At 38.9% G+C, this 16389-nt stretch overlaps 2 protein-coding genes across 23 annotated transcripts in view; one reads left to right on the plus strand and one right to left on the minus strand.

Annotated features, from left to right (window-relative positions):
• Positions 1-2221, plus strand: part of Alg6 (ALG6, alpha-1,3-glucosyltransferase) — an 85951-nt gene extending 83730 nt beyond the window's left edge. For both annotated transcript variants that reach the window (XM_063287948.1, XM_063287949.1), the window contains one exon: positions 1417-2221. In XM_063287948.1, coding sequence (XP_063144018.1) covers positions 1417-1647 — 231 coding nt within the window. In that variant the 3' untranslated portion in view covers positions 1648-2221. The remainder of the gene's footprint in view (positions 1-1416) is intronic.
• Itgb3bp (integrin subunit beta 3 binding protein) overlaps positions 1-16389 on the minus strand; it is a 65318-nt gene that overhangs the window by 28488 nt on the left and 20441 nt on the right. For 16 of the 21 annotated variants that reach the window (XR_005504482.2, XR_005504480.2, XR_005504481.2 and 13 more), the window contains one exon: positions 5438-5573. The exons of 2 other annotated variants lie outside the window; for them this stretch is intronic. Coding sequence is in view for 12 of the 19 variants with exons in the window: in XM_039110271.2 (XP_038966199.1) it covers positions 5438-5573 (136 nt within the window). In the remaining 7 variants the exon portion in view is untranslated. Of the gene's footprint in view, positions 1-5437; positions 5574-13688; positions 13727-16389 lie in introns of all 21 variants that reach the window. 3 more of the 21 variants (XM_063287959.1, XM_063287960.1, XM_063287964.1) reach the window with 3 other exon arrangements.

Genomic DNA, 16389 nt, shown 5'->3' on the forward strand with positions numbered 1-16389 from the left:
AATCCTGCCACCTTGCTTCCCCTACCAGAGGAGGCAAAACAGCATGACTGCCTACAAATCCTCACAGAAGTACATAGAACCAGGCCGGACCTATCGGACCAGCCTCTTCAGAATGCTGACCACACATGGTACACGGATGACAACAGCTTCTTGGCAGAGGGAGAGTGAAAGGCTGGAGCTGCGGTCACTACGGAGGACAAAGTGATTTGGGCGAAAGCCCTGCCTGCTGGTACCTCCGCACAACGGGCTGAACTCATCGCCTTGACTCAGGCGCTCAAGATGACAAAAGGTAAGAGGCTAAATATATATACAGACAGCCGTTATGCCTTTGCCACGGCACACATCCACAGGGAGATCTACCGGAGGCGGGGGCTGCTCACATCTGAGGGTAAAGATATGGCTAAAATTCTGGCCCTCTTAGAAGCCCTATTCTTGCCCAAAAGACTGAGTATTATACATTGTCCAGGACACCAAAAAGGGCACAACCCAGAGACACGAAAAAACCGGCTGGCCGATGCCACGGCTCGAGAAGCGGCCATGAGCAAACAAATCTTGCCCTTAAATAGCCCAGACCAACCCATGCCCCCACCAGTGGGACAAACCAGTTGGGTTTATGCCCATGAGGACATAGAGCTCCTAAAAAAATGGGGGCCATCTACCACCCTCAACTAAAACAGTGGGTCTACAAAGGACTTTTGAATTGATCTCCTTTTTACATAAATTAACCCATTTGGGGTTTAAGAAGATGAAAACCTTACTAGATCAGGAAGAGATAAATCTGTGTTTTTTTTTGAATTGGGACAAAGCGATACAAAAGGTGACTGAGAGTTACAAAGCGTGCGCTCAGGTTAACCCAGGAAGGACCATGATTGGACAAGGAGTTCGTCCTAGGGGACACCGTCCCGACATCCATTGAGAAATTGATTTTACTAAAATTAAACCAGATATATATAGATACAAGTATCTCCTAGTGTTTGTAGACACCTTCTCAGGATGGGTCGAAGCCTTCCCCCCAAAACACGAGACTACAAAAATGGTCACCAAGAAGCTCCTCGAGAAAATCTTTCCCAGGTATGGCATGCCTCAAGCGTTGGGGTCGGACAACGGGCCCGCTTTCGTCTCCCAAGTAAGTCAGTTGGTGGCCAAATTGCTGGGGATTGATTGGAAATTACATTGTGCCTATAGACCCCAGAGTTCAGGTCAGGTAGAACACATAAATAGAACAATTAAGGAGACTTTATCCAAACTTACGCTTACAACTGGCTCAAAGGATTGGGTGGCCCTCCTTCCCCTAGTTCTATATCGGGCCTGGAATACCCCGGGCCCCCATGGTCTAACTCCTTTTGAAATAAGGTATGGAGCACCACCCCCATTTGTCCATTTCTTTGATTCAAACATTGCTGATTTTGCTGACAGCCCTTCTCTGAGGGCCCATTTAAGGCCCTACAGATTGTACAGAGAGACGTCTGGAGACCTTTGGCCGCTGCTTACCAGGACAAGCTTGAACATCCGGTGGTGCCACACCCGTTCCAGATTGGAGACACCGTGTGGGTGCGCAGACACCAGACCAAGAATCTCGAGCCACGGTGGAAAGGACAGAGTCTCGGCTTAGATCCACACACCACACGTCAAGGCAGTCCGGTCTGAGGAATTGACTAATCACAACACTACACCCCAGACATAGAGAGTTCAGCACACTCCAAACCCCTTAAAGTTAAAACTCCTACGTGGCTCCTCCTAGCCCTTTTGTGGCCTAGAGTCAGTGAGGGAATAAGCCCCCACCAGACAGAAATTTCTTGACCAAGTCGAGTAAAAGATTTCACTCAAAGTTAGCAAAAAAATGGGGGAATGAAAGACCCCAGCTTAGCAGCAGTAACGCCATTTTACAAGGCTGTACTTAAGATGACTGGTTCAGGGAAAGGTTAGAACACTGAGTACACAGCAGCTGCCAAGCAAGATATGTTTGGTTGAAGGCCTGGCAACAGGACGACTTCGGTTGAGCACCTGACAATGAAAAAAAAGCCCCGGGAGAGGTCCCACACCCTGGTGGGGGGCCGAGTCAGTCGTTATGTTCCAAGAAGGTAGCTAAGAAACTTGCCCCCGGGCTGAACCCTTGGGGGGCCGAGTCAGCCATTATGTTTCAGGAAGGTAGCTAGGAAACTTGCCCCCGGGCTAAACCCTTGCCATATTAAAATCCACCAATTATATCCCTGTAACCATACATCTGCTTCTGTATGCTTGCTTCTGCTCCCCAAAATCCTATAAAAGCCCATCCTTGGTTCCGTGGGGTGCGCCAGTCCCCCGAGTGACTGAAGCGCCCGCAGGTGCCTGTGCCTGTGTATCCCGACAATAAACCAAATCCTCTTGCTGATTGCATCCTGTGGTGTCTCGGTCTGGTCTTTGGAGTTAGAGGGTCTCCATCCCGAGGGAAAGTTCTCCCTGAGAGCTTTTCATTAAGATTGCTTCCTTAATTTGTAATCCATTTCCATGTTAGCCCCAGAAGCCAGTGACAGCCTAGATTATTTTAGAACTTTTATTTAGGTGTTCAATGGCTTTCTAAATATTTTTATTACTGCCAAATAGTATGTGGATCAATATGAGTCTTAGTTTTCTTAGGTCTTCAAGTACTTTTCAGCTGCTGAATACAACTTTATAGACATCTTTCAAAATAATATTTTTAGTTAATAGTTTTCTTTTCATTATAGTCTTCTTAAAAAGTAGCCACAATATTATGCCTGGCTTGGAGGCACACACCTTTAATCCTAGCACTTGGGAAGCAAGAGGCGGCAGATCACTGAGGTCAAGGCCAAACTGGTCTACAGAGTAAGTTCCAGGAGAGCAGGGCTGCACAGCAAGACCCTGTCTTGAAAAACCAAACCAAAGGGACAAACCAAACAACAGCAACAACCCCACCCCAATACATACCAGGCTGAGGAGTCATTTCATTACATCTGCATTTTTCTCTCTAGGTTACATACACATGTTTTAACATTTGTATTCTTGACTCTTTTTAATAACAGCTTTACAAAACACCGATTATAAGTGTGTCGTCACTGAATCTGGACTACATTCAGAATTGTATTTGAAATTTCTGGGAGGGATCCAGGGAAACTTTTCCTTAACTAATGAAAATAGCTTTCAGTTAGATAAGGCTTGGAAGCATAATCAATGATGATAAGGACAATGTTTAGCATACAGCACTTACCAGGGCAGCCACTGTTTTAAACAAGTTGCATGAAATAACCTGAGCTGGGATGGTGGTACATGTTCACGATCCCAGTACTCCTGAGACAGAGGCAGAAGGACCAAAAACTCAGAGTCAGCAAGGGCACTGCAAGACTAAGTGTGGAAAGAAGACAAGAGCTGCTAAACATGGGAAGAAAACTGGGTAGGTACTTGATGAATGGCTTTTCAAAATCCAATAAGGGTTTGCGGGGTTGAGAAGATGACTCCGTGGGTAAAGTGCTTGTCACACAACCCTGACAATCTGAGTTCAGTCCCAGGAATACATGCAAAAGGTCAGTGTGGAGTGCACATTTATAACCCAGTGTCCCTACCAAAGATGGGAGGCAGAGACAGGAGAATAGCTCTGGAGCTCACATGCCAGCCAGCTTAGAGAACACAACCCGCTGCAGAAACAAGTGACGGAAGACGGAAGGCCAGGGTTGTGTGCAGAAGTTGCCCTTTGACCTCCACCTTCCATCTGTGAGACTTGAACATGCAAAATCTAAGTAAACAGGTTTGGGGTTTAATATAAAGTATATTAAGAAGCAAGTAGAAATAAAACATCTTTTAAATGTTATTAAAATTTCCCATTAGACTTCGAACAATATTTTAAAAGGGGAAAACATAAAGGAGGTCATGATCTCATCTGAATTTTTAATTACTCATAAGTGACATTTTCTAATTTGAAACATATAATATCTGGTAACAATTTAGACTTTATGACTTCTAAACCATGTGGAAGATTTATTGGGATTGAAATATGATTACAAATAATGTGGTTTTATTCGGGACCTTAACAAATTTCTATATGTGATGTGATGTGTGTATGTCTGTACATGTACATATACAACTATCAAAGTAAATTAAATACATATGTCACTTTAATTAATAACTAGAATGAATCAGTAGTCAGCACATAAGTCAAAAACTAGATACTGCCTGCACCTCAGAAACCCTTGCCGTTTGACTTTTTAGAAAAGAGCGTACTTAGTACCGATAATGTGATAATTACCCATATAAATGTCAAGGGAAATCATGTGACCAATCTTTTTATGGGCAAAAGGAATGTTCCCTAAAGTCCATATTTAATTTCAATATGGAAATTGAGTATGTATCTTCTTAAAATCTATTGAGATGTTCAGAGATATGCAATCTCTAAGCTATTATTTTTTTAATTAATGTACATGCTATACATATAGTTTTTATAAACTATAGAACCTGAGAGAAATGTATAGACTTTCATAAATTTTGTGAAAACAAACATAATATTAATGTAGCTTTAGAGTAAAAGCATTTGACTAAATTAAAATCAGAGACTAAAAAACTTAATATCATTAATAATGTATTTCATTAAACAAATTAGGTAAAATGAGACCAATTTCTATATAGATTCTAGCATATGCTTAATATCTAATAAATGTTAAGCAATAAAATATGAATTAGGTTAGTCACAGTGTATCTAAAATACATTTTACTAAATTTGAGCCTATTTAAAATTTTATATTATAGAGAATGGCATGTCACTGATTCATGACTTCTTACAATATAAAAAAATTAAGCATATGAAATTGAGACATGTGCCTTTAAATATAGATCTTAGAAATAAACTATTAGAGAGCAACAAAACCATATATCAGAATTAAATGAACAATATTGTTTTATATAAAAATTACATTATATAGGTAGATTATCCTACCTATATGGAAAATTTTTGTAGTTTTTTTAAACAAATGCATTTAAAATAAGAAGGGCATGAGACACAATAAAGATAAACTTTAATATAAACTATATACGAAATGTGGGTAAAGCTAAATGGACAGTATGGATAAAAACAACATTGAGAAGTAGCCCTCTTAAACTGCACTGTGGCAGTATCTGAGTTATATGCCCTTTAATTTATGCACATGATGGATAGCTTGTTAAGGGCATATCTGTAACCATTATAATTGATAGTAGCTGAAGGCAGTCAGGCCATAATTTCTATTTAATGGATGGGATAGTAAGGGAACAGCAGCGGCATTTTAAAATAAGTGCCTACGAAGTTTACATTTATGTCCAAAGTAACATTTACATTCTAGCCTTTTCTATGTTAAATTCCTTAGAAGAGAGAAAATCCAGCTGCAACAGGAGCTATATATTACTAAATCAAAATCTTGATTTAACCAATAACTAGAAAAATCTTGCCATAAGTGGAAAAGAATGTTCAACTAACCATTTGATGGTCCGTCTCTGTGCTCTTGTTCTTTGGGGGTTCTGGGAGAGGAAAATGGGCTCAATTGATAAGTTCCAGTAGTTGGAGAAAAAGCTGTAATACTTTTCTTCCTCATGATTTTTGAAGGACCAAATGACTAGAAATAAATAATAATTTGGGAGAGAAGTACTTACATTTAGTTATACATCTTTGAAAATACCTTAAGTAGCTCACAAAAACTCAAATTAATACTATTTTCTTGTTCTTTTAGATCGTGAATGTATTTATCACCTTCAAAGTGACCAGTATTCCTCTCAAATGAGGTAGTCACTTCAAATCTGTACGATAATCTCAATTTGATACATTGACATTATTTAGATTAATAATGCTACCTCAACGTGAAACATTGCTAACTTCTGATATGTCCCAACAGTTTTATAGCTGAGGAGTCCGGCCAGCACATTCTCACTGCTGCAGTATGTAATGTAATGCGTAATTAGGGAGACAGACCAGAAGGAAAACTCTCAAAGGAAAACTCTCAGAGGCGCTTACTACTAAGACCGAGAAGGAAATTCTAAGCAAGCTCATTGCTCTCCTCACTCAATCTTGTGTCAGTGTTCTGCTTAAGAATAATTAAGTCTCGGGGCTGGGGATTTAGCTCAGTGGTAGAGCGCTTACCTAGGAAGCGCAAGGCCCTGGGTTCGGTCCCCAGCTCCGAAAAAAAAAAAAAAGAATAAAAAAAAAAAAAGAATAATTAAGTCTCGGTTTCTGCCTGTGCCCAGAGCTGACCCTGTGCCACAGCTCCCTACATCCAGATTCCACTGAGAGAGAGCTGGATTCTCAGAAGTGTTGACACTCTTGAGAGCACAGGTGAGACCACCACTTCAGCTGACACTCCTGGCCCAAGAGGAACCCGCCTGGAACCCTCAGGACACAGAAAATGAGGAGCAGATTAGGTCAGGACCCTTCCGCCTGCATCCTGAGCTGACCCTCTACCACAGCTCTCTGTACCCAGTTCTTGCAGGGAGATAGCTAATCTCCCAGTAATGTTGACACACAGGTTTACAGGAGGGTCAAGCCAGCAAGACCAGCTAACATCAGAGATAAGCAGATGGTGAGAGGCAAGGGCAAGAACCTTAGCAACAGAAACCAAGGCCACTTGGCATCTTCAGAACCCAGTTCTCCTACCACAGCAAGCTCTGGATACCCCAACCCACTGGAAGAGCAAGATTCTGATTTAAAATGCAACTAATGATGATGTTACAGCACTTTAAGAAGGACATAAATAACTCCCTTAAAGAAATACCAGACAACACAGGTAAACAGGTAGAAGCCCTTAAAGAGGAAAGACAAAAATCCCATAAAAAATTACAGGAAACATAACCAAACAGGAGAAGGAATTGAACAAAACCATTCAGGATCTAAAAATGGAAATGGAAACAATAAAGAAATCACAAAGGGAGACAACACTGAAGATAGAAAACCTAGGAAAGAGATCAGGAGTCATACATGCAAGCATCACCACCAGAATACAAGAGATAGAAGAGAGAATCTCAGGGGCAGAAGATACCATAAAACATTGACATAACTGTCAAAGATGATGTAAAATGCAAAAGCTCCTAGCCCAAAACAGGAAATCCAGGACACAATGAGAAGATCAAACCTGAGGCTAATAGATGTAGAAGAGAGCGAAGGTTCCCAAGTTAAAGGGTCACAAACCTGAGGCTAATAGATGTAGAAGAGAGCGAAGATTCCCAAGTTAAAGGGTCACAAACCTGAGGCTAATAGATGTAGAAGAGAGCGAAGATTCCCAAGTTAAAGGGTCAATAATATCTTCAACAAAATTATAGAAGAAAACTTCCCTAACCTAAAGAAAAAGATGCTCATAAACATACAAGAAGCCTACAGAACTCCAAATAGATTGGACCAGAAAAGAAATTCCTCCTGTCACATAATAGTTAAAATACCAAATGCACAAAACAAAGAAAGAATATTAAAAGCAGTAAGGGAAAAAGATTAAGTAACATAAAGGCAGACCTATCAGAATTATACCAGACTTCTCACAAGAGACTATGGAAGCCAGAAGATCCTGGACAGATGTCATACATACTCTAGGAGAACACAAATGCCAGCCCAGGCTACTATATCCAACAAAACTCTCAATTAACATAGATGGAGAAACCAAGATATTCCATGACAAAACCAAATTACACAGTATCTTTCTACAAATCCAGCCCTACACAGGATAATAGATGGAAAACTGCAACACAAGGAAGGAAACTACATCATAGAAAAAGCAAGAAAGAAATCTTGCAAAAAAAAAAAAAAAAACAAAACAAAAGAAGACAGCCACACAAACATAATTCTAGCTCTAACAAGAAAAATACCAGGAAACAACAATCACTGGTCCCTAATTTCTCTCAACATCAATGGACTCAATTCCTCAATAAAAAGAGATAGATTAACAGATTGGATACATAAAGAGGATCCAGCATCTTGCTAGATACAGGAAATATACCTCAGTGACAAAGATAGACACTGCCTCAGAATAAAAGGCTGAAAAACAATTTTCCAAGCAAATGATCCCAAGAAAAAGCTGGAGTAGCAACTCTAATATTGAATAAAATAGACTTTCAACCAAAAGGTATCAAAAAAGATAAGAAAGGGGGGTTGGGGATTTAGTTCAGTGGTAGAGCGCTTGCCTAGCAAGCACAAGGCCATGGGTTCGGTCCCCAGCTCCAAAAAAAGAAAAAAAAAAGATAAGAAAGGTCACTTCATACTCAATAAGGAAAAATCTACTAAAATGAATTCTCAATTCTGAATATCTATACTCCAAATGCAAGGGCAACTACATTCATAACCTTACTAAAACTCAAAGTACATATTGCACCTCACACAATAATACTGGGCGACTTCAACACCCCACTCTTATCAATGGACAGATTATGGGAAAAAAACTAAAGAGAGAGATAGAAAAACTAACAGAAGTTACGAACCAAATGAATTTAACAGATATCTATAGAATATTTCATCCTCAAACAAAGGAATATACCTTATTCTCAGCACCTCATGGTACCTTCTCCAAAACTGACCATGTAACAGGCCTCAACAGATACAAGAAGACTGAAATAATCCCATACATGCTATCAGATCACCACAGACTAAGGCTGGTCTTCAATAACAACAAAAACGACAGAAAGCCCATATATACATGGAAGCTGAACAATTCTCTACTCAATGATAACTTGGCCAAGGAAGAAATAAAGAACAGAATTAAACACTTTTTAGAATTTAATGAAAATGAAGGCACAACATATCTAAACTTATGGGACACAATGAAAGCACTGCTAAGAGGAAAAACTCATAGATCTGAGGACCTCCAAAAAGAACCTGGAAAGAGCATACACTAGGAGCTTGACAGCACACCTCAAAGCTCTAAACAAAAAGAAGCAAATACACCCAAGAGGAGTAGATGGAAGGAAATAATCAAACTCAGGGCTGAAATCAACCAAGTGGAAACAAAAAGAACTATACAAAGAATCAATAAAACCAAGAGCTGGTTCTTTGAGAAAAATCAACAACTTAGATAAACTTTTAGCCAGACTAACCAGAGGGCACAGAAACAGTATCTAAATTAACAAAATCGGAAATGAAAATGGAGACTTAACAGAAACTGAGGAAATTAAAAAAAAAATCATCAGATCCTATTATAAAAGCCTATAGTCAATAAAACTGGAAAATCTGGATGAAATGGACAGTTTTCTAGACAGATACCAAGTACCAGAGTTAAACCAGGATCAGATAAACCATCTAAATTGTCCCATAACTCCTAAAGAAATAGAAGCAGTCATTAAAAGTCTCCCAACAAAAAAAGTCCAGGTCCAGATGGGTTCAGTGCAGAATTCTATCAGACCTTCATAGAAGACCTCATACCAATACTATCCAAACTATTCCACAAAATAGAAACAGAAGGAACACTACCCAATTCCTCCATGAACCCACAATTATACCTAAACCACACAAAGATCGAACCAAAGAAAGAAAACCAGACCAATTTCCCTTATCAATATTGATGCAAAATTACTCAATAAAATTCTCGCAAACCAAATCCAAGAACACATCAAAATTATCATCCATCATAATTGAGTAGGCTTCATCCCAGGAATGAAAGGTTGGTTCAATATACGGAAATCCATTAAGGTAATGCACTATATAAACAAACTTAAAGGAAAAAGGAAAAAAAAAACACATGATCATCTCATTAGATGCTGAGAAAGCATTTTTTTTTTTTTTTTGGTTCTTTTTTTCGGAGCTGGGGACCGAACCCAGGGCCTTGCGCTTCCTAGGCAAGCGCTCTACCACTGAGCTAAATCCCCAACCCCGAGAAAGCATTTGACAAAATTCAATTATCCCTTCATGATAAAAGTCTTGGAAAGATGAGGAATTCAAGGCCCTTATCTAAAGATAGTAAAAGTAATATACAGCAAACTAGTAGCCAACATCAAACTAAATGGAGAGAAACTTGAAGCAATCCCATTAAAATCAGGGACTAGACAAGGCTTCCCACTCTCTCCCCACCTATTGAATATAGTACTTGAAGTCCTAGCCAGACCAATCAGAAAACAAAAGGAGATCAAAGGGATACAAATTGGAAAGGAAGAAGTCAAAATATCACTATTTGCAGATGACATGATAGTATATTTAAGTAACCCCAAAAGTTCCACCAGAGAACTCCTACAGCTGATTAAAAAACTTCAGCAAAATGGCTGGATATAAAATTAACTCAAACAAATCAGTAGCCTTCCTCTACTCAAAGGATAAACAGGCTGAGAAAGAAATTAGGGAAATATCACCCTTCCCAATAGACCCAAATAATATAAAATACCTTGGTATGACTCTAACCAAGCAAGTGAAAGATCTGTATGACCAGAACTTCAAGCCTCTGAAGGAAGAAACTGAAGAAGATCTCAGAAGATGGAAAGATCTCCCACGCTCATGGATTGGCAATATTAATATAGTAAAAATGGCCATCTTGCCAAAAGTAATCTACAGATTCAATGCAATCCCCATCAAAATTCCAACTCAATACTTCATAGAGTTAGGAAGAGCAACTTGCAAATTCATTTGGAGTAACAAAAAACCCAGGATAGGGAAAACTATCTTCAACACTAAAAGACCTTTTGGGGGGAATCACCATTCCTAACCTCATGCTGTATTACAGAGCAATAGTGATAAAAACTGTATGGTATTGGTACAGAGACAGGCAGGTAGATCAGTGGAATAGAATTGAAGACTCAGAAATACACCCACACATCCATGGCCACTTGATCTTTGACAAAGGAGCTAAAACCGTCCAGTGGAAAAGACAGTACTTTCAACAAATGATGCTGGTTCAACTGGAGGTCAGCATGTAGAAGAATGCAAATTGGCCCATTTTTATCACCCTGTACAAAGCTTGAGTCCATGTGGATCTAGGACCTCCACACAAAACCAGAACACTCAAACTAACAGAAGAAAAAGTGGGGAAGAGACTCAAACACATGGGCACTGGGGAAAATTTCCTGGACAGAACACCAATGGCTTATGCTCTAAGATCAAGAATCGACAAATGAGACCTCATAAAACTGCAAAGCTTCTGTAAGGCCAAAGATACTGTCATTAGGACAAAACAGCAACTAACAGATTGGAAAAAGATCTTTACCAATCTTACATCTGATAGAGGGTTAATATCTAATATATGCAAAGAAATGAAAAAGTTAGACTCCTGAGAATCATATACCCCTATTAAAAAAGGGGTACAAAGCTAAACAAAGAATTCTCAACTGAGGAATATGGAATGGCTGAGAAGTACCTAAAGAAATGTTCAACATCCTTAGTCAGGGAAATGCAAATCAAAACAACCCTGAGATTTCACCTCACACCAGTGAGAATGGCTAAGATCACAAACTCAGGTGACAGCAGATGCTGGTGAGGATGTGGAGACAAAGGAACACTCCTCCATTGTTGGTGAGATTGCTAGCTGGTAATGACTCTAGAAATCAGTCTGGTGGTTCCTCTGAAAATTGGACATAGTACTACCTGAGGACCCAGCTATACCACTCCTGTGCATATACCCAAAAGATGCTCCAACATATAACAAGGACACGTGCTCCACTATGTTCATAGAAGCCTTATTTATAATAGCCAGAAGCTGGAAAGAACCCAGATGTCCCTCAACAGAAGAATGGATACAGAAAATGTGGTATATTTACACAACAGAGTATTACTCAGCTATTAAAAACAATGACTTCATAAAATTCATAGGCAAATGGATGGAACTAGAATATATCCCGAGCGAGGTAACACAATCACAAAAATATAAACATGGTATGCACTCATTGATAAGTGAATATTAGCCCAAAAGCTCAGATAGGGGGTTTATGGCTGGGAAACTGGGAAAGGGGATAACATTTTAAGTATAAATTAAAAAAATTCCAATAAAAAAAGAGTAAGTCAGTGTGCAAACAACTGAGCCCACCACTTACATCCTCTTAAGCATTTGGCTTGAACTACACAACTTTTTCTAAATATTCATTATCACTCTTTTAATTGTTTGGTCCTCAATTCCTCTAAGCCTTGTTTTTCCATTATGTTTATTGGTCACTCAACTAATATGTGTAAGGAAAGATAATGAGGGGCTCAGGAGATAATTCAGCTCAAGGGCCTGAGCTCACATTTCCACAATCCATATAAAGCCAGATTAAATAAAACCCATCTGTAATCTCAGCCTTCTTATGACAAGTTGGTAAATGGAGAAATGAGAGTCCAGTAAGCATGAGGACCTAGGATGAGATTCTCACAGTCCACATAAAGCCAGACATGGCGGCACATGGCAGCACTCTTAATTCTTCTACAGCAAGATGGGAGGTAGAGATAGAAGCCCTGGAAGACATAATTTTGTCAGCTAGCCTGGCAAACAGTGACAATCAGTCACAAAATCAAATCACAGTTCAGACAATCAGTCCCAAACAGTGCAGAAGGTGAAGACCAACACTGAAGGTTGTCCTTTGACTTCTACAAATGTATCATGGCTTCTGCACACTCACATTCTCTCTCTGACTTCTACCCATGTGACCCAGCATTATCATTTTCCCTCTTCACAACACCCCCCTTCTCTTGATTTTAAAAGAAAAAGATAAATTTCCATCGTCTCAAAGACTGCTATCCAAAAGTTAAATGAGCCTGAGATGAGGTTTTAAGTTAATATATCTGTGAGAAATTCAAAAGAGAAAGAACTATCAAAGTGGGCTGCAGGTTCTTATGAGTGGGAAGGATGGGCTGAAATAAGAGAATGGAAAAGGCAGGAAAGGGAGTTGGGGGTGTGGCTCAGTTGTCAGAGTGCTTGCCCAGCACTCACAGCCCAGGTTCGAATCCCTAGGAAGAATAATTTGGGCACAATGGTGACTGCCTATAAATCTCAGCCATCAGGAAGTGGAGGCACACTGTGCAGGTAAGCCCATCTTGAGAAACACAAAATTGTGTCTCAGAAAAAAATAAGACAGGGTAAAGAGTCTGATATCAAGAGTGTTGAGTGCACAGGATGAGCTCAGAGCATAATGAAAAGGTCTCCAGGCTCAGATATTGTCAAAGCCACAGAATAATTTTAGCTTGGACACTGTCTTCGAACATTCCATAAATCTCTATGGTCAAGTGTTCTTTAATACACCCATAGCAGTGCCACCTTTAAAGGTAACCTTGGTATTTGTTCTAGAAACTATAAGTCAAATTTTCTTATAGTTAATATTGTTTGGGGGGGGAACAAAGGCATGTATTTTATATATCTGCAGTTGCAAAAATTGTACTCGAAATCTTTTTAAAAATACCTTTATAAATCCAACCATTGTGCCGCTGTATCTCTAATGCAATCCTTCCTGTGAGGTGAAAAGGGTTCTAAGTCTCTTTATCAGGTAATTACCACTACCTCTCCATATTGAGCTTTCACCTGTTTATACGGATTCAGTCATAAACTATGACATTTACCCAAGCCTTACTCAACTTCTCCAAGAATTTATTGTCTAGAATGATTTCACTGTGTATGTACAAGAAATGAAAGTTACTACCCCATTGTACGTTTATGTCCATCTGTTTCCCTATTTTCACCAAAAATTATTTTATCCAATGTCTAAACATTGCAACTGTAGATAACATATTTCTTCTTGACAACAGTTCTATAGCTTTCAGGAAATACGTGTATGTGTGTGTACGTGTATGTGTTAATACTAAGAATTCTCACCTCTTCACTACCTTCTTTCTTCTCAGTCACTTCTGTTGCTTAAAAAAGAAAAATGTTTTAGCTAGAACCATCACACATAGAGAGAAGACGGAGACACTGCCCTTGCCTACTGTCTCACCAAAGCATCCCACAGCAATTGCGCATCCTAGTGTGCCCTATTGTGTGCACAAACTTCCCCAAGGGCTTCTTTTCCTCTAACTTTTAATTTGTGAAGATTCAGAACAAGCAATTCTAGTATCCTAAGAATTCCATCCTGCCTTCCTCCAAGCTTTGAGAGACTTACACATTACCTCCAATAATGGGAAGGGATTAAGAGAGACTGGGTTACTAATTAAGAGGTCAGCAAGGAAAAGTACCATTTATTGATCCTTTTAGGAAAAACAACAACAAAATAAAAAACAAAAGGTAAGAAGATTAGAGATTAGAGTCAGCTAGAAAAGGCAAAGAATTCAGGATGCAAACAAAATGTGGTAGACACTACCCCACTTCTCTAACTCATGTGTGCTTCGAATATTTACTGACACCTAGAAGTATTTAACACTACTACAAATCAAAGAAAAAGTGACCTAAGATTTAGTCTATCATCAACCCAATCACTACTACTGTACTTTTTGTTAAGAGGTCAAACCTTTTATCTTAGCAAAACTAAAATTTGAGCATAGATCTTTCTGCTAAAAAAAAAAATCAATGCTCTCTCTATAATTTCAAATAGATATGGCATTTGCCTTTGATATCCTTCATGAATTGTAGCTCTCTTTGTCACCTTTTTTAAAGCACGGTCAACCAAAAAGGTGCCTGCATTTTATTGATTTTGTACCTGTTATAAACAGTCTGGAAAGTACTAACTAAGGGTTCTTTTACAGTGAAATATGGGATATAAAATTATTATTATGAACTATTTACTGCTATCACTAGAATACTTAAAACACGAACTATTCTGTTAACTCAGGATTCTCATGCCTCAGTCTCGTCAGTGCTGGGATTACACGTATGTGTCACTATGCCTGTTGGATTATTAATGTTACTCTGGTTGGTAAGGTTATTGGAATGGCCCATCTATGGTAATTATGGCATACTACCAGTATGGAATTTATATTAGGACACTCTGAAGACTAATTGTGCTTTTCATCTTGGATCTACCAGTTCTCAGCTGCCACAATTATCATTCTTAACGGTGCTAGCAACACTGGAATTTTGCTGTTGCTTTTACTGTTGCTACAGGGAACAAAAACCACTTTGTACTTATGTAGTAATCCTATAGGGATATCAGGGGAAGAACAGAAACACACATGCACAAAAAGGGAGGTGCTGAGCAGATGTAGGTGGATCTAGGAGTTCAAGGCTAGGGTGGCCTCTATAGTAAATTCCAGAACAGCCAGGGCTACAAGTGTGTGTGTGTGTGTGTGTGTGTGTGTGTGTGTGTGTGTGTGTGTGTCCCCATGTGTAGTACATTAGATTTATGGTAGCAGAAACAATCTTGATAAGATCTTTGATATATAGGGTTACCCACTGTTAAAAAACATTACATTATGTACTTAAGAACTTAAGATCTATGAATTTAATTATATATAATATAGCAGTAAATGTTTTAAAGAAAACAAATCGTTGGCTGAAGGTGCTACATTGTATTTATTTACTGGTTTGTTTATTTATTTATTTATTTATTTATTTATTTTGGTTCTTTTCTTTCAGAGCTGTGGTTTGTTTATTTTGTTTGTGATGCAGGATCTCCCTCTGTAGCACAGGCTATACTGGAACTCACCTCATAGCTCAGGCTACTTCCTCCACACAAAAATCCTCCTTGCTTCAGCTTCTCAAGTGCATCCTGAGTGACAGGCACTACCATGTTAATTTGTCTTCTGCAACTTACTTAATTTTATATTTATTTATTTAGTTTATGTGTGTGTAACTTTCAAGATCATATTTCTCCTTCCACCATGAAGATTCCAGACATGGAACTCAATTTATAAGCCTTAGCTATAATCCTTGTCTGCTGAGTCACTTTGCTAGCCCATCTTCCATAATTCTCAAGAAACTTTAATTTTAAAAGGCATTCCTAACACCACAAAGAATATATATTATCGAACTATTACTATCTCACACTATAATCCTCAGAAAGGTTTTTTAAGTGAAATATGTTCAGGGTTATTTCTAATCATACTTTCATAGACCCCTTTATTTTTCTAGAATGTTGTGAAGTCCATTCAACACACTTTTTAGTTACTAAAGTATGGTTTACATAAAGTGCATAGATGTTGTTTTACTCGATAGGCTCTGGCAGTATGCATCGATGTGCCTCTACTGAGATCTGCATGTTCATCACACCTTTCCTTCTGCCTCTCCCAGCCCCAAGGCAACAACTACACACAGCTGCTGCCTCTTGAGAGCTTCATTTATGTGAAGCACATAACCTGCTTATTTGACTCCTGCTTAGCATGTTCTTGAGCTGTTATAATGTGCTGTTTCATTGGCAGGTAGTTTTCCTTTGTTTAAATATGCCATAATTTGCTTTTCCATTTTCCTCTATATGGACATGTGAGTTGTTTCCAGTTTGAGATTATGAGGAATGAAGTTGCTAAGGACACTCGTGTACATTACCTTTGTGTATCTATGATTTTTACTTTATTGGGGTATCTAAGAGTGTACAGGATGGATATGGGCTTAACTATACCCATATCTAGTTTGACAGCTTCACTGTAAA

This window comes from Rattus norvegicus, chromosome 5, assembly GCF_036323735.1.
Source record: "Rattus norvegicus strain BN/NHsdMcwi chromosome 5, GRCr8, whole genome shotgun sequence".
NCBI classification, from domain to species: domain Eukaryota; kingdom Metazoa; phylum Chordata; class Mammalia; order Rodentia; family Muridae; genus Rattus; species Rattus norvegicus.